The sequence below is a fragment of the Rattus norvegicus genome, chromosome 8, assembly GCF_021556685.1.
Source record: "Rattus norvegicus strain SHRSP/BbbUtx chromosome 8, alternate assembly SHRSP_T2T, whole genome shotgun sequence".
Taxonomy (NCBI): Eukaryota; Metazoa; Chordata; class Mammalia; order Rodentia; family Muridae; genus Rattus; species Rattus norvegicus.
The window spans coordinates 62428815-62447630 of NC_141541.1; the positions used below are offsets into that span (position 1 = coordinate 62428815).

Genomic DNA, 18816 nt, shown 5'->3' on the forward strand with positions numbered 1-18816 from the left:
ACTTGAGCATCTGTGGACTTGGTGACAGAAGGTCTGCTGACAGCATCTGTGGGACAGCTATATAAAATTGCCACGGTCATCTAAGGACATATGGAAGAAATAGTGAGTCGGGGCTAAACATCTGGAGCCACGAGAGTAGGAAAATGGTGTTGACCAAATGAATGGCAGGAAGCCACGAGGACCTGTTCCCACACAGCTATTAAAAGGAACTAAATAAAGCCTACCTCAGGGTCGGGTGAGCCTGCTGAGCCTTACAGCCAGAACCCAATACTGCCTTCCAGAGCCCGTTGAATAATCTGTTCTCATCTTTACCCCCACCATTTCTAACTCAAAGTCACATAAACCCTAAAAAGTGCCACTTCACCCTGGGGTGACAATAAGCCCAGACATCAGCCCACCTGGAACCACACTACCTCACGGGCTGAGGACGCTTGATGAAGGAATCTTTGTCAAAGGGTGGATTCTCAGCCCACAGACTCTCCCAGAGCCATTGTCCTAAGATCTCTCTGTGATGGGCTTCGGCTCTCTGCTGTGATGTCAGCCCCCATATACCCACTCGTAATTTGAGCAATACAGCATCCTTCCTTCACTGTTAGGTCCCTATCCAAGCCGTACGCCTGAATGACCCCTGAAGTGTATAGGAATGGACACAGTGGACATGGAAGTCGAGTGGATTTTCAGCAGGGTAGCTGTGTAACCTCGGGCATCTCCAAAGGTCTCCGAGCCGCTGTGATCTCATCTGTAATGCCTGTCTCACACAGTTTCTAGGAATTTTGAAGAAAATGTAAGAGCAGAACCCAGTATCAGAGTCAGGTCATCAGTAAGCTGTCATTTTAAATCCCTGGGCTGGGGATGAAATTCAGTAGTAGGACTCGACTCGAGCTAAGCATGTGAAAAAAAAATCCCCAGGACCACAAACAAGCCAAAAATGGTCACTATCTTAGTCTACTGAGGCACCTGTAACAAATTACCGGAGGCTGGGTTCTTTTAAACAACAGAAATTTACTTTTCACAGCCCGGAGTAGTGGGGAAGTCTAGGTCCTGCATGCCAGCATACTCAGTGTCTGGTAGAGCATAGTCCAATTCATAGGTGACACTCTCTGTGGGTCTCCCTTCTCCTCTGGGGGTCGTTGGCCACTGGCCCGTGAGGGTAGAGGGAGCAGAAGTGGCAAGCAGGGTTTGGATGTCAGTGAGTGTGATGAAAGGACTTCCAGAGACTGCCTCGGTGAGAGAGCTCTACTTTACTACGGTTCCAGGGGTAGAGTATATATAGGCTCTCAGGGCTATGGGTGGAAAGAGCTGATTGGTCATAAAACAATACCTAATTATCATACGGTGGGAAGATCTTATGTGCAGCACTTACAGGAAGCTTCGTGCAGGGTCATCCTCCAGATAAGGCCATGTATCTGTGTTTAGAGACACTCTCCAGATAAGATCAGGCAAAGGAGGGGAAGCCTTGCTGAGAAAGAGGGTCCTCCCTCCATTTTGCACTAAGCTTGGAGGGCTATCTGGACATGGTGGACTGTGACCTTAATAGCAGGGTCTTCTAATACCCTTGAAAGAAAGTAAACGTACTTTCTGAGTCCTCCTTTTGTATCCTTGCTTGTATCCTTGTATCCTTTTGTATCCTTTGTAGCACACACCTTTAATCCCATGCCTCGGAAGGCAGAGGCAGGCAGATCTCTGAGCTGGAGACAAAGCTGGTCTACAGTGTCAGTTTCCAGGACATCTGGGGCTACCTAGTGAGATTCTGTCTCAAACGAAACAAAACACCCATTTTCTTTTTATAAGAACACTGAGCTCACTCCTGACACGTTGCTTTTGTGTCCTCCTGGGCCCCCATGCCCACCACACTGGATGCTGTCATTTCCTAATGCTAGCACATGGCTTCAATGTAACAACTGGGAGGTGGGAGATAGAAAACCTGCCGTGGTATTATGCAGTTGTGAGCCCTCTTGCCCTGAGCTCTGAGTTTACTCTCTGCTCCCAAATTCCTTCCCATTCCTGGAGTCTGTATTCTGCTTTTATCACTGCTACTTTGGGAAACCGTGTGGCCTCCAGAAGCTTAGATCGCCATCAAAATAACCCATCTTTATGTCACTCACAGCACAACAGGGGACAGGGCATGCAGCTAAGTGGCCTGGCATGCAAAGGACCCTGGGTCCATTCCCCAGAGCCACCAAAAATAAATAAATAAATAAACAAATAGAAAATCATAATTAACCTTCGTATGCAGCAAGACAGACTTCAAAGTGCTGGACTGCCTGGCCCCCCACCCTTCTGTTTGACACAGTGACCTCTGAAAGCCACTGTTATCTTTTCCCCCTGTCTCTTCTACTGTTAGCTTCTGCTGGTTCCTATTAGTGGCATTTAAAAAACGAACAAAAGAATTCATTCTTTATTCTGGAAAATCGAGAGAATCTGAAGGGAACACAAAGCAATAAGTACTTCTAAAGAAGAGGATAACTTCTTTTCTGGGGGGTCTTGTGTACCCCAGGATGTGGTTGGTTACTAAGGTGGGAGTCACCAGAACAGTAGTCATTGACAGAATACACTTATGTAGTTAAAAAAAATTTTTTTTAAGTCTAAGACTTTTTTTCCTTCTACATTCCTCGTGGCCCTTACCCCACTCCCACCATCAACAAAGAATCCTTGGCTAAATCTAGTTGACATTCAAGCTTAATTTACACGCATTTTTATCTGCAGACTAAAGGTCATGTTGTGTGAAAGAAGCTGAAGCTTTTAAGTTGTGATTCTGCCACAGAAAAAAAAGAGAGCATTTTTCAAGCTCATTAGTTGCTTTTATGTAGATCTTCGAGTTTTAACAGCGCTCCGTCTTAAATAGATATAATTTACTTCTAGTTTAACTGGAGTTCAGGACACAATTTTCTTCACTGAAAGGTAAAGTTAAAACAAAAAGACCAGCTGAAGCTCATTCAAAATGCAATTTGTGAAGTTTGTTCTGAACGCAAGGCAGTAATCTCTTCATTTGCTACTTAGAAAGTTTCCCATGTTCCCTGAACTGCTGAGAACTTTGGGAGCTCTTCCTCCGCTCTAGCTGAGACCTGGAGAGGACGAGGAGTGAGTTATGGGTCACGGTGCCCAAGGTACAACGGGGGCTGCAAAATGCTTCTACAGTTTGTTGTTTTCAGTAATCTGCAGGCGATGGGCACAGGCTAGAATCTCGTTCATTAGGAAAAGAAAAAGTGCTCTCTCCCTTTCAAGGACACTAGTATAGAAATCTCTGAATAGGAAGATTGCGAAAAGGAAAGCTCTTATAGCTATGTGATGAGGATGGGACCCCTCAGGAAGAGAGGAGCTCAGAGGCTGGAAGGGAGCTGCTGCTGACAGAGCATGCATTAGTGTGTGCAGGAGCCCAACGTTTACGCCCTAACAATGAAAGAAATCGCTGCTGCTGTGGGAGGATAGTTTTATGAGTCTGGGCGAGAAGGAGGGGAAACGTTTAAAGTGCAAATCATGACTTGAGTGTCTGGGGACTGGACTAACAACTCTGAGAGAGAAGGAGCCTGGCCAGGCACCCTCTAAACTGGAGACCCTAAGCAGGAGAAATCAAATAAGTTTGACTGGCTCGGCTAAAAGAAACTTTTAAGAACGAAGCCAGTGAGCAATTAGAAGCTGCTAGAGTTCCTTTATCAGTAGAAGTCATAAGGAAGATGGCTTCCAGGAAGAGAGATGCTGTGGTTGGAGGTGTGCAGATGGGCCCAAAGCAAGAAGAAGGCTATGAAGTTATTAAACTAGGCAAGAAAAGACTTGTTTGTGGTCAGGATGGTAGCATTAGAGTGGATAGGAAAATCTACAGTCTAGAGCTCCTGAAAGGAACTTAGAGGCTAGACAGAAGGAAAAGGAGTCACTTCTCCAAATCTAGTCAGGGGTCTGAGGGCATCAAAGACAAAGGAGAAAGGACAGAAGTGGACTGGTTCAGAGACAGAAGGACACGGGGCATGCTTGCCGACTGAGTGCGGCCTGCAATAGTCTGTATAAGGACGTGTCCAGGGAAAGGAGAAAACCTTAATTCTGGGGAGAACTCTCTTTTTCCATGAGAAAGATCTTTACAAATCTGAAAATTATCTCAGAGGGAGGGGACATGACTGACAGGCATGTGTCCCAGGTTCGATCCTCAGCACCCACCACACAAAAGGTTAAATGTCTGAATGACCCAAACCTCCACTAAGAACATAAGCACTGGGATCGGACAAAGCCTGCATCCTGACTACCAAGCTAGCTGTGTGACCTTCAGCAGGTCCTTCGGTCTCCAAAGCCACGGTCCTCAACTGTGGGTGATGACCCCTTTGGAGGTCAAATGATCCTTACACAGGGGTCACATATCAGATATCCTGCCCATCAGATGTTTACATTATGATTCATAACAGTAGCAAAATTACAGCTGTGAAGTAGCCACAAAATAATTTTATGTTTGGGAGTCACCACAACATGAAGAACCACACATTAAAGGGTCACCATTAGGAAAGTTGAGAACCACTGCTCTGAAGGCAGTAACAGAAATATATAACCTGGAAGTTAACAGAAGGAGTCAATTACATAAGCCGTGCAAGGACCATAGGTACAGCCTGGAACTCACAGTGTGTCTTTATTTTGTCTCTTTATTTAAAAGGAAAATAAGTTTTAGCTTCACCTTCTTCAGTGTTCCCCCTTTAAGTAGATATGTTTCTGTCTTATACTGGTTCTCTCAGGAGTTTCTTTTTCTTCATTTTACAAAATTGGGCTGAGTAAGAATTCTAGATTGAAATTTGTGTGTGGAGGGGTACAGTGTGCACATAGGTTGGGAACAGCGTGCTTGCGAAACAAGTGCAGGGCAGTGGATTCACCTCCTCCCCTCCCACCCCGTACAACAGCGACACAAAACAACAAACAAAAGTGGAGTCTTGCTTGCATTAAAAAAAAAACATTTATTTATTTTATGTATATGAGAACACTGTACAGTGTCTTCAGACACACCAGAAGAGGGCATCAGATCCCATTACAGATGGTTGTGAGCCACCAGGTGGTTGCTGGGAATTGAACTCAGGACCTCTGGGAAAGCAGTCAATGCTCTTAACCACTCCAGCTCCCCAGCACCCGACCCCCGAGACCCCCCCCCCGAATGCTTACATTTCCCTGGCGCACACAAGCAGACATAGGGCCATAGCACCTGCGGATTGAGACAGGAAGTTTGTGACTTCAAAACCAGTCTGGGTACTAGAGAAAGACTGTGTCATTTCATAAAGAAATAAAGTCCTCAGTATGGGCAAAAGACTGTGCTTCTTGGTGTGACTCCCCGAACTCCAGCAGCACCGATGTTACTTCCTGTAAGGAAAGCATGGTGTACACGGTGAGGGATACCTTCCTTCCCCAGTTAAGCAAGTATTTCTTGAGTTCTCTAGTATCAGCACACAGCTATTCCAAGTCCCTATCAGTCCCATGCTGTGAAGCTGACAGCCATCTACAGAGTTCACTGTAAACAGAACTGGCTTGAGAGGAAGAGGGTTCCCCTGGGTTCTTGGGGATCCCAAGCAAAATGAAAGACAAGATGACCAGAGCAGGCTCACTTGCCTGGGCCCCAGTGGTTCTCTTACCCCAATGGTCTCAGCACCAGCTGGGACCTACACCTCAGAGCTGCACTGTGAGCCTTAGGCCAGCTCCAAGACATCAAATTTGAATTTCCAGAGCTTATTATCAATATGGAAAACAGTCCACAAGCTAAGAGACTTCATATCAAAAAACTTTCACAGTCTCAATCTTAAAACACCTCTACCACAGTTTTAAAACATAAAGAAATATTCTAAACCCCCTCACTCTTTTGAGTGTGTGTGCACGCATGTGCATGTTTGCATGTGTGCGTATGTGCATATGCGCGCGTGTGTGTGTGTGTGTGTGTGTGTGTGTGTGTGTGCGTGCGTCTGTCTCCCCCCTAAAGTGGCCTGAACTTGCACCCCTCCCTTCCACCTCCCGCCTGCAGATGACAGGCAAGCACCACCACACACAGCTACGCGTTCTCTCCGAAGGGGAGACACTCTTTATACTTGCTTATCTACAGCTGCTTTGTTTAATTTCGTGGGCTCCCGCAGCCAAGGTCAGAGTACTTTGTATTTGTGTTTAAGGTTAGGTTTGGGGAGGAAGACTAAGGAGGGCTTCAGTTGCAGTTAGGTGCCTTCCAGGTGGCTGGCCTTGAGGATCTTTTTTCTTTTTTAATTTTTAAATAAAGGCAAACTGCACGTTCCTTTCGGAATTGCAAATTTTCTTCACACCGTGACCACGTGGAAGAGACAGCCTTTCTTGGCTGAGTCCAGATTATCTGACCACAACTTCAGACCTCTGGGTAGTCTTTCATCATCTGTGGTTTGAGCCACCAGTAGGAAACATCCTCAGAGCCTTTTGTCTCCAGCCCAAGGAATCTGATAATGGCAGGCCAGTTTTCAGATGCTGGGAGCCTTTGTTAGGTCATTCACTTGCTTATCATAATAATTTACACAATTAAGAACAGGCCTAGGGAACGGTCACTGTCCAGGAGACATAGGACTAAGCTATGTTTATCAGGTTTTTTATCTTTGTGGTTGAGGCAGAATCTGATGTAGGCCAGGCTGTTGGGATTAGGATGTGCTCCAGTCTGGTTTTGTACAGCTCTGGGAATGGATCCCAGGGTTCTTGCAAAGTAGGCAAGCACTGTACCAACTGAGCTGCATCCCCAGCCCCACCCTCCCACTGGCATTGATACACTGTTACACTGACCAAAGAGAAGGCATACATGGGAAACTTCAGGGGTTCCCCGACAGCGCCCATCGTTGTGTTGTGTGGCTATTATCTACTTTTCTTACTACGACAAAGCCACTTCTCCAGAAAGGATATCCTGACCCATCACGTTGTTTTTGACATAACAGGTCATCAATATGAAGCCTGGTATATTGAGGACGTTTGCCTCATCTTGCTATGCAAACCGTGTTGCAATGAAAATGCCAGTCCAGAAACCCATGTATACTTTTCCTACCAGGAGCATGGGGTGACTAACATAAACAGCGTAGCATTGGTAAATAGTAAGTGCTTCCAAAATAAAACAAAAACCAGCTGAGGCCACCAGGGTATCGTGGTCCTTTCACCTAGGAGTTAGGGAAACCCTGATTGGAGCCTTCAGTGGGGCCAACAAAAAGCCATGGTGAGACAGCATGACAGGCCCAGGGCAGTGAGGAGTGTGGCAGTGCCAGGTTATGGCCTCAGGAGTTGGGGCAGGAATGGGACTGGGACAGGGATGTAGACAGAGCCTGCCTGACACCCCCAGGGCAATGGCTTCAAAGGCCTCTTCCGCTTCTATACCCTCAAGTCCTAAATCAAAACCTAAGAAGCCTTCTATATCAATATGACTCTTGATCTTGACCATCTAGACTTTTGATTCTTAATTTTTAGATTTCTATCGAAATTCTTAATCATTGTGATAGCAGTGTGTGTGTGTGTGTGTGTGTGTGTGTGTGTGTGGTGTCACTTCTGGCTTTATGAGCACACATTTTCATACAGAATGTTTCATTTCAAATATAGTTTTATGGTGCCTAAGTTATTAAGAGACTATTTCTGAGAAGATTAAAGTAATTTCCTATAAAACATGTAAATTGACACTCAGCTTATAAATGAGGCCAACAGGTCAGGAAATGAACACTCCCTCCCCACAGTTTCCAGCTGTGTCTGCCCCAGACCAGTAATGAGTGTCAGGAAGAAAGACTCATTTTCCCTATTGATGCTCGGCTGTGGCAAACAGCTTCAGCTGTGATCCCCCAGGCAACAGATGAATCATTGTGAAGTCTTTTCTGGTCCGCTCAATGGGCAATTATATATTTTTTAAAGACAATAAATTTTGTCACGGTGCAGCTGATTACATTCATTTATAGAAGTAACTAAAATGCAGCAAGTCCGTGGGGGGAGGGGCTGGTCATGTTAAGATAATTATCAAAGCCATTAGAGAGTACAGTGGACCTGGAGTTGAGCCTCCGTCCCCGAGCAGGCCGGGTGCCCCGAGTAGACGGGGGCATTATTAGAAATGAGCGCTACCCAATACGCTTCCGTTCAGAGCGCTCTTGGGCGGCGGAGGTGCCTGAGACATGCACAAGGCATTCGTTAGTTTCTAGACCTTATCCTACAGTAGAATACATCACCCCCACCCCCAGCTCCTCAGGGGATTCATTCTATGTCCCTCCGTAAATACCAAACTCACAAGATGCTCAAATCCCTTTAAATAGTTTAAGTTTAAATAATGTAGCAGTTGAATGTACCCTATGCACATCCACTTGTCTACTTTAAGTCACCTCTGGATTGCCTAATAATGCCTAATACAGTGTAAATGCTGTGTACACAATAGGGGTATCATTCAGGGAACGGCAAAAGAGGCCGGCACACGTTCAGTGCAAGCACGAATCTGTTCAGCCTGTCGTTGGCTGAATCTATGAGCACAGATAAGAGGAACCCACTCGTATTTCTCGCACAGCTCAGTTTTGCTACATTTGTGTGAATGTGTGATGTGCACTCCCTTAACTCACAAATCTCTTTCTGTGTCACTCAACAAACATCGTTGGCACAAAAAGTAAAATGAAATGCAGGATGAGTTTCCCTCTGGATCCCCTAACAAACGGACCCATCCAACACAAGTAACTAAATCACCTTTTCTTCAAGCCAGATACGATCTTTTAAAAGAGATTTGGGAATTTTTTTCCCCTTACTTTTAATTTTGCATATCTGTATGTGTCTGCGTGCATGCATGCACCCGAGTCCAGAGGCCTCCCGAGCCAGAAGATTATTTTGGATACCCTGGGTCTGGAATTGCAGGCAGTAAGTGTGGGAACTGAACTTCAGTCCTCCATAGGGCAGCAAATGCTAGTAATCTCCGAGCCTTCTTTCCAGACCAAAACACTGACAGTAACTGAACAGAAGGCACAGTCGATCCGTGAAGAAAAGACTTCATGACGTGTTGAGCTTAGTACAGTTTCTTCCACCCGGTCTCCCACCTCCATCTCATGTGATGTCCCCCCACAACACCACACACACACACACACACACACACACACACATGCACACACACACACACACACGCACACACAGTTTCTTAAACACCAGTGTAGAATCATACTAAAGCTTTTGTCCATGCACCGTTCCTTGCCTTATATAAACAAAAGCATGTCCACCGCTCTACTTCTACCTGTGGACCTGAGATTATCACACTCGGTTCTGGGGAGCAAAGCACAGACCAATAGGACAGCAGTGCGTGGAAGGGTGGACATCAGGCTTAGCCCTTGTGGCAGTAACTGTGACCAGCCGACGGTGTCAGTGAGGAACTCAGCCATCGAGAACTTTCCCAGGCGCTAGGGGCTGAGGTAGCTCAGCCTTCCAGGCAGGTTGATGAATTACTAGCATGTTGAAGGCTTGAATACCTCCTCAGTGCTTCCCTACCTGGTCAGGGAGGATGTGTTCGGTATTCAGGCTCTCACAGCAAGCTTTTCAGATTCGGGAGTCTGCCCATTATCATAGGAAAACTGAATTCTATAGGAATCCCCTCTGTCTTCTCAGAAGCTGAAGGGAACTACTCGGATCCAATATCCATGGCTCTTTCAAAGGTTTCTTTGCAGTTCGATGCTATCCTAAGGACTGACTGTAGGCCCTCATGCATACAGGCAAGTACTCTACCATAGACCTGTATCCTTAGCTCTTTAACGTCAGATATAGGGTCTCTATACATTGACCACCGGCCTTGAACTCACTCTGTAGCCCAAAGCCTCGAACCTGCCGTCCTTTGCCTCAGCCTCTGGAATGGCTGGGATTACTGGCCTGTGCCACCATGCCTGGCTCTTCAGAGTTTTGTGAGCATTAGTTTGGTTTTTGGTATTAAATATGGTTACGAAATTTCTCCAGTTTCCCTATTCCAAGCCTCCCATGTACCCCTCCCTACTCTCTTTTACGGCTTTTATCTTCATGGTTATTACACAACCTATACGTATAAGTGCATATACACATACATGTGCATAAGTGCACTCGGCTCAGATTCTATAACGTTACTTGCATGCATAGTTTAGGGCTCACCATTTGGAATTCGATAACCATGGGAGGACCTTTCCTCCCGCTCCCAGCATCCCCTGACCGTTTGTTTCCTCAGGCATAAGCCTATTGCCCTGAAGTTACCTAGCAGATTTTCCAAGCTGCTTTCTGCTTCACCTGAAGAAAGTTCATCTCCCAAGCCCGCTGTCTACTGTTTGCCATTAATCACCTCTCTCTTCACAGATCCGGGTGATGATAGACCTGTGCAACAGCACCCAGGGCATCTGCCTTACAGGTAGGTCTGTGCCACTCCCCGGAGGGCCGGGTGCAACACTGGGCTCACCAAAGAGTCAGGGCCCAAAAGCACACCTAGGGGCACTCTGTGACAAAAATGCACCGTCTTTCTTTTGACCAGATGTTTTTCATAGAAATAAAACCAACTGTAATGTGATTATGAGAGTATTATTTTCTGGTATTGTCACAGAAATGTAGTCATGGAAAATAACTAGGACTTGAGAAATTAGAAATGTATGTGACCCTAAGTGAGGGCCAAGGCTGTTTCTCTTCACCCGCTGGTTTTAAAGGGGAAAATGAAGAAGGGAAAAAGAAGTACCCAGTAGAGCTCCCTCTGCTGAGAAGCTCCTCACTGCACCAGGTAGAATTATTCCACCGTCTCAAATGTGCAGCATAGACAGTGCCGGATGAATGCGCTTTGTGATCATGAACTAAGGTCTTCCTGTTTCTATTCAGTATCTCTGTGTCTGTGTATGATACGAGGGTAGGGCATGTGTGGGCCATGACTCGCATGTTGGAGGGGAGAGAGGGGTTAGAGGACAACTGTATAGAGTTGGTTCTGTCCTTCTGCCTGTATGAGGGTCCAAGGATCAAATTCAGGACATCGGGCTTGCACAGCAGACACATCGTCTGCCGAGCCACTTTTAGGGAGTATCTCTTGTGCTAGGTGGACTTACAGGCTGGCCGTACACCCTACTCCCATTTCTCAGTGGCTCGGGGACACATGAAAAGAACTAGCCAGGAGGTATAATGGGTCAAGTAATGACTAATACAAGGAGGAATGCCTGGGGGTTTTGTGGTCATTTGGTTTGTTTTGTTTTGAAGAAGGAGGTTGGTTTTGTTTGTTTTCAAGATAGGATCTTGCTATGTAGCCCAGTTGAACTTCAAATGTATGAAGCCTCTTTCCCCAGCTTTCCTGGGTACTGGGTTTACAGATACATATGTGCCCAGTAATGGATGAGGGCCTGACAGAAGCCTGCCCCTCACCTTAGAGTCAGGCCCCGTGAAGGTGAGGGCAAGGGAGAAGCCAGATTCAGAGCCGTCACTCTCCCTGTACCTAAGCCAAGGGGTGCTCTGACCTTTCCATAGAGCCTGACTATGGATGTTCTATTACTCGTCCTCCTGAGAAGGTCGGCATCCTGAGGAGAGAGGGAAATTAACGATGTTCTCATTAAAACCGTAGGAATGAGGTGAGCAAACACTTCCTTGGACTCTAAAGATGCCCACGAGACCTAGAGGACAAACGCTTACGCTAGGACGCTGAGGTTGCTGTCCCTAGGGGCTGCTGTGAACTCTTCAGCACCTTACAGGGTAAAGAAGTTTCTCAGTCAGTACCTGGATGCCAGGAACCTGGCCAATTGCTACAGCATTTGCCTCAGTTTCTCTCCTCACTCGGGAGTGAGTTTGTCCAAAAGATGAACTTGTGGCTTAAGAATTGGAGCCTCCAAGCCAAGGCTAACTCTCACCCCTTATTTTGGCCTCAGAAAGGCCGTAATCCTGTGGCTTCTTGGGAAATGCTAATTGAATTACTTACGCAGCATTAGGCCCTCACAGGAAATGAAATGTCTTCAGAAAGCCCATCCTTTGTCCAGAAACTCTAGTGGTGTAAGCGCCTCCCTCCCATCTGTGGAAGTCCCTCTTCAGAGCTCCCGCATGTGAGGTAATGAGCGCTGCAGAAGCGCTCAGAGGGATGGAGTGACAGGCACAAAAGCCTTGAGAGGCATAGAAAAAGCTTCTTTCTGGTTTTTATAGAGACCCGAGAGGCAGGCGCCCGGCGAATGCGCAGGATGGAGCTGTTGAGACCACTTAGAGGAGGGAGACGAACACGGATGGGGAACCGTGGAAATGGGTTGAGTAGGTCTTTCTTACCTCAGGACACGCTTTCAAAAACCAACACCCTCTTCTCCCATGAAATTGAATCTCCTTTTACACAGAAGCTCTTCAATTAAAAACTTAAGTATGAAAAAGTGTTAGTGGCAGAGCACGTGGGCACTTTGGGACAGACCACACTGTCTACAGTGGGGGTGGGGACAGACAATGAGCTTCCGTCCACAGGCTAGTGTGGATTCCGGGCAGGAGCGCCATCTAGGTAGAGCTAACCTCACGCCCCAGAGAAAGGCCTAATTTCATAGTAGATTCATATTTTTACAAACTTTTTTTTAAGTATATGGAAGTTGGAGAGCACGTCTTCCAACATGGAGAAAAGCCGGACCCCAAGGAGCCCTTGCTGGGGAGGAGAGAGAATGCCCAGGTTTTCTCAGGCCTAGAGCTCTCTCCCTTAGCTCTCTCTAAAACAGTAGCCCCGAGCCTCACTCTCTCAGGTGTTTCAGGTGTTGATGCCTTCCTTCTTTTAAATCAGTCTTGGGAAAAGTGCTTCCTCTGTGATCACTGCTGTGGATCGGTGAACAGGGAGATGTTGCCAGGAGTTGCAGACAGGCAAGGACAGGTCCTTCTTCCATTTGCTTTGAATTTGTTGTGGGTGGAACCAGGTAGCCCAGAAGCTGCAGAATTATCCTTCGCCAGTGCCCAATCTTGAAGCTATACTTATTTACTACCGTTTCCCCATTAACTGCAAAGCCTGTATTTCTTGCCTCCAATAAGAGTCTTCTGTTTCTGCTAGTTGAAACCCACTACCTGAGAAGAAACAACAGTATGGCATGTTTTGAATCATTGTATGGCTAGAGGTCTATAGTTTGCCAGTACAGGTTAGGTCAGACTTTGATTCACAGACAGTAAAACTTCCTCGGCCTAATGTACCAAAAGTTCTCACTTTCCAGCACCCAGTGATGCTCGAATAACACTCCCAGTACCGCCTCCTCTGATTATCCAGAGCACCACGCTGCGGCTACCTCAAACCTGTCATCTCAGTGCAGCCAGCAGGCGCTCAGGCTCATGGAGAGAGTGCTTGCATGGCTCTGAAACCTTCCAGGCCAAGGCTAGATGTATTCTACTTCCCAACAGAAGCCCCACGCTGCAAGGACTCCCACATTCGGGGGACCCTTTTAAGGATGTGTGACTAAATATTCTTCTAGAAAGCTGTCACCTCATATTGGATCTGTCATCATGTACATCGTTCACCAGGGGTACCCAGTAAAAATGCAGGTTCCAGGCCTCCCTCTCAACCCGGAATGAGCTAAACTCTCCAGAGGGCACCCAGATATTTAATTTTAAGAAGCATGGTGGGCAAGTCTCTGGATACAAACAAAACTGTGGTCAGTGGAGCTCAGGGAACTGTAATAGAAACATTTCATTAGAAGACCATGAAGAGCTAGCTAACATCGTAAACACACAGCGCCTGAGGACTTCTCACTGAAGTTCACCTCTGACACGATCGCGGAACTCTCCCGGAAGTTCCTGATGCCCATTTGACATGATCAACATGTATCTTACAGAGAGTCCCTCCATCCTCTGTGCCCACTTGTAACACATCCTGCAGAGAAGCTGATTAACTGAGGTCTTCTGACTCCTGTCACCATCAACCCTTTTCAGTGTGTGCATGCGCTCACGTGTGCTCTCTGCTGGTCAAGACGCAGTACTGACTCAAGCCTTTTCAGCAAATTACTATAAACTTTCAAAATTGATTTTTTTTTTCTTTTGAAACAGAGTTTCTCTGTAGCTCTGGCTATCCTGGAAGCAGGCTGACCTGGAAGTCACAGAGATTCACCCACCGCTGCCTCCGAGTGCTGGGATTAAAGGAGCGCACCATGAAAATAAAATAAACATATTGTGGTCATAGTTCCCTTTCCTCATCTCCTCCCAGTTCCTCCCTACCTCCCTACCCATCCAAGTCCAACTCTATGCTTTCTTTCTCTCTTTAGAAAACAAACAGGAAAAAAAAACAATTCAAAAAAGAAAGAAGGAAGAAAAAGCATAACAAACACACACAAACCCAAAACACATTAAAAGCAAAATCAGAAACCATAATATAAAAGCTAAAAGCCAATAATGTTTTTAAATGCTCAAACGAAGCTATAGGAGACATCAATACCAACAACAACAAAAATCTCCCGGAACTTGCCGAGTTCATTCTGTGTTAGCCTTCTACTCTCGGGCGTGGGGCCTGTCCTTAAGGGTGGTTTGTATACTTGACACTCAGTTGAAGGAAACTGGTTTTTGTTTTGCCTTCGGTCGTCAATCGGAAATAGCTTGTTGGTAATGGGAGGAGCCCACGTCTGCTTGACACCTTCAGCACTGGCACCCGTCTGGCTTGCCCGTCTGGCTTGCCCCTGTGCTGGCTCTGTGCGCGTTACCACAGTCTCTGGGAGCACGTGCGTGTCAGTCCTGCGGTGTCTGAGGGCAGTGTTTTCCTGGAGTCTTACAACCCCTGGCTCTTAGACTCTTTCTGCCTTCTCTCCCTGAGCCCTGAGGGGAGAGAGTTAATGAAGACATTTTATGATTGCACATTTAAAGGTCTTTGACTCTCCGCACATTGTCCAGTTGTGAATCTTTATATTAGTTCCCATCTGCTGTGGGAGGAAACTCTGATGACAGCTGAGCAAGGCATTGATCTACGAATATGGCAGAATGTTGCAAGCAGCCATTTTACCGATGTGTTCCTTTAACTTATCGCCTGATTTTCTCCCAAGTGGAGCAAGTGTCTCTATAGTGGGATGTAGAGTCCTTTGGGTATTTGTGAAGGAGTGGTTGAGCTGGATCCTGAGGTAGATCTGTTCCCAGCTCCCTGAGGTATCTCCACTCGGATTCTCACAGTGGCTGTGCAGGTTTGCACTCCCACCAGCAGTGCGTACGTGCTCCCATTTCTGTGAATCCTCGCCAGCATGGGCTGTCATTTGTTGCATTGATCTTGGCCGTTCTTACTGGCGTAAGATGAAATCTCAAAGTACTTTTAACCTGAATTTCCCTGGTGACTAAGGATGGTAAACACTTAGGTATTTCCCAGCCATTTTGTTACATCTTTGGCCTGCTTCCCTGTCCAAATGTCAGTGAACTTTGTCAATTCAGAACCCTTTCAGTTTCATAAGGTCCCATGTAGTAGCTGTTGTTTCTAGCGCCTGTGTTAACTGTGGGTGTCCCGTTCGGAAAAGTCTTTTTCCTGTGCCAATTCGTTCGAGGTTATCCCGCCACTTCCTGCTGTAGCAGATCAGTCTGTCTAGCCTTATGTGGAGGTCCTTGGTCCATTTAGAGATGAGTTTTGTCCAGGGCGATGAATAGCAATCGATTTACATGCTTCCACATGCAGACGTCCAGATTGACCAGCACCATTTGTTAAAGATGCTGTCTTTTTTCCAATGTGTATTTCTGGCTTTGTCCATAGATGTGTAGACTGATGTCTGGGTCCTCAGTCCAATTCCACTGATCAATGTGTTTGTTTTATGCTAACACCATGCTGTTTTTATTACTATACTGTCTTAGTACAGCCTGGAACCAGGAATGGTGATCCTTCCAACAGTTCTTTTACCATTCAGGATTGTTTCGCCTGTCCTGTTTACTTTGTGTTTCCATGGGAGATTTAATGGTAACACTATCAAATTCTGGGAAAAACTGTTGGGATTTTGAAAGGGAGTGCTTTGGATCTGTGGGTTGCTTTTGGTAGGATGGCCATGTTCACTGTTAATCCTATACTAAGCGATCCATGAGCATGGGAGATGTTTTCATCTTCTGATATCTTCTTCAGTTTCTTAAGGTTTTTATTATAGTCTTTCAGTCACTTGGTTAGTTATGCCCTGAAAAGAAAATTGAGCTATTGTGAAAGACCCGAAATCCCTGAAAATCCCTGCACTTCGAAAGTGCTTGCAGACACAACTCTTCCGAGAATCCTATGTCCCTAGACTCTATTCATCAGTGTCCTAGAGTCTATTTATCTAAATCCCCCCCCACTTACTTCCAACTGGACACGGAGTCTTCCTTATTCCATGAAGATTCTCTGAATTTCTAGCTTTTTCCGCAACTCGACTGTCAAATTTACCCACAACTGTGCCCAACTTTCACCTTAAAGGTCTGCATTTTTTCTCCCCTACCACGCTCCTCTCTGCTTCTCTGTGCACCCCATCTGTCCCTGTCTAATTAATTTAGCTCTATTCATCTTCCAGCTACAGAGAACATCTCAGACTTACACCAATGTCCCAGCAACACACTCCACTCAGGAACCTGTCTCTCAGAGACGGTGCCCTGGGATTCAGGGGCTTCTACCTGTGCAGCCCGTTCACTGCCTTGTCTACCCACACAAGCATGGGCAGTTCTTTTATTCTTTCTCCCACCCTGAGCCTTAATAGTTCCCTCCTGACCAAGTTCAGACCTTGGCTTCTCTCTGTCCCTTGCATAAAGTATTGGGCTCATATATACTGACTTCTTAGTCCCACTGTTTTTCTAGGACCACAGTCCAAAGGTTGCCTTCTTAGGAACTCTTCTCAGTTTTCAGTGTGGCCAGAAACTTCTCCAGTAACCTGGGGCTTATTTCTTTATCTAGCCCTCTCTATTGCTCTGTGGTTTTAAAGGCTCTACCGTCCTCACATAGACTATGAACACAGCAGACACCAGTACTGAGATTTCTTAGTGGAGTTTGGTGTTCATGATATATGTTTGGAAATGCTTGCTGCTGAGCGGTCAAAGCCTCAAGCTGGGAATGATGTATTAGCTAAAGAAACACAAGGAACTCGGTTTTCTCACATTACAGCCTCGCTGGCTAGCCAACAGTAAGATATGCCTATTTCTGGAAGCAAAAGCATTTGCTCAGTACTGTGTAAATGATTCATCCAAACTACTTAGGTCCTCAGACCATTTCACACTAAAGAATGTATTTGTCACCTGACCTGAACTCTCAGGCTTTCTCAGGCTATTTTGTGCAACAAAATACAGGTTCATAAAGCCACCGTGGGCTAGGGTTACTCCTCTAGTGTCCTAGAGGAGACACATTGGCTGGGGATGGTGTGTGTGTGCATGTGGGGGGGGGAGTGCCCTTGTAAGTGTTCTAGTGACAGTCAGTGTTCTGCTCTGAAGTGACAGAACCCCCGTGTGCTGGCACCTGCCCTTCAACAGGCTGCATGGGAATTTGTGTTTCCATCGACCCTAGAGAATTAGTTTGATCTTTTCTAAGGTAATTGATGTATGACTCTATATTGAAACCAGCTCAAAAATTATATTAGACCTGTTGAAATATAATTAAAAATGGTTTGATTAGCAAATGAGTCTTTGCTGAGTTGCTTTTCCCCTAGGGGGAAACACAATAAGCTATAAATAATAAACAATGCTAGATGGTTTCCTTAGCAGGTAACAGATGTTTAAGTAGGGAAGGGGTTTGTGGTATGGGTTTCTCATTCTACCTCCTGTGGCTTTACCATCTAATTTCTCTCTTCTGTTGTAGGACCACCGGGCCCACCAGGTAAGTGCCCATTTTGTATTTTCCTAGTTCAAGGGGTAGCTATGGAAGGCTTGGGCCCAGGATCCAAGGCCCAGAGTCCTTGGTGGTGGAGGGGTGGAGGGCAGCCACATCCTGCCTACATCCATGTCCTTTTATGTGGCTCTAACTTAACCCCACCCCATACGCCAGACCCTCCACCTGTCCCTGTTTTAAAAGGAGGTCAGGAAAAGGCAGGAAGATGTGGAAAATGGCATAGATGCTGGCTGTCTCATTAGCTAAAGGGATCACATCGCCTTCAGTGAAAATGTTAACTCTTCCCATTCGATGCTTGACACAGGACCTCCAGGAGCTGGTGGGTTACCAGGCCACAATGGATCAGATGGACAGCCTGGTCTCCAGGGCCCAAAAGGAGAAAAAGGAGCAGTTGGGAAGAGAGGAAAAATGGGTAACTAGGCAGTTCTGCCAATTAATCCCTGTGTTTCTCTTCTCCATGACTGTGTTCAGATGGCTAGCAGTGGGAAGTAGTGTGGAGACAGAACCCTCCATTTTCTGCATGGGGTGCTAACGTAACTCCCACCTTGAAGCTGTTGTGTTGAGATGCTAGGCATCTTCTTTTCTGTCTAAACGTTTACGTCAGAGCAGAGGGGACAGCATCCTAGCTACGAACTTCTCTGTCTGCAGCTGGAGATGCATGGGAGCAGGCTGTGACCGCCAATCTCTCACACTTCTGTTCAGTCAAAGCTCAGTCTCCCCTTTGCTTCCCATTGCTACCTTCCCTCCAGCAGCTTGCTGTGTTTAGTTGACCTTCAAAGGTCTGATGTTGGCCTTTGTGGAGGATTTTCCTGACTAGCAGAAGAGCTCCCACCGCTGGAGTAGAAAGGCAACACTCAGGGTGGGCGCTTAACTTAGGGTCCTCTCTTAAGGACGCTCACAAAGGGATTCCGTTGTCTCTGAGGAAGTTTCTCTGGGCTGTTGTATGTGAGTAAAGAGTGAGGTAGAATCCTCTGAAGAAAACTGGCATGTGGCATGGTGGGGACTTGCAGACCCTGGCAGGAGAGACTTTGAGCTTTTTTTCTCTATCAGGTTCTCTAGGTATAGCTTCTTAGCTCCACAGCTCTGGGCTAGGAGAGGTATGAGGAGCTTCGTTCAAATAGCACAGCTCCCCCTAGTAGCACCAC

At 46.4% G+C, this 18816-nt stretch overlaps 1 protein-coding gene across 1 annotated transcript in view; it reads left to right on the forward strand.

Annotated features, from left to right (window-relative positions):
* The window catches only part of Gldn (gliomedin), a 44140-nt gene that overhangs the window by 9551 nt on the left and 15773 nt on the right, over positions 1–18816 (forward strand). Inside the window, 3 exon segments of the mRNA NM_181382.3 lie at positions 10270–10321; positions 17642–17659; positions 17976–18083. Of these exon segments, the coding sequence (NP_852047.2) occupies positions 10270–10321; positions 17642–17659; positions 17976–18083 (178 nt within the window).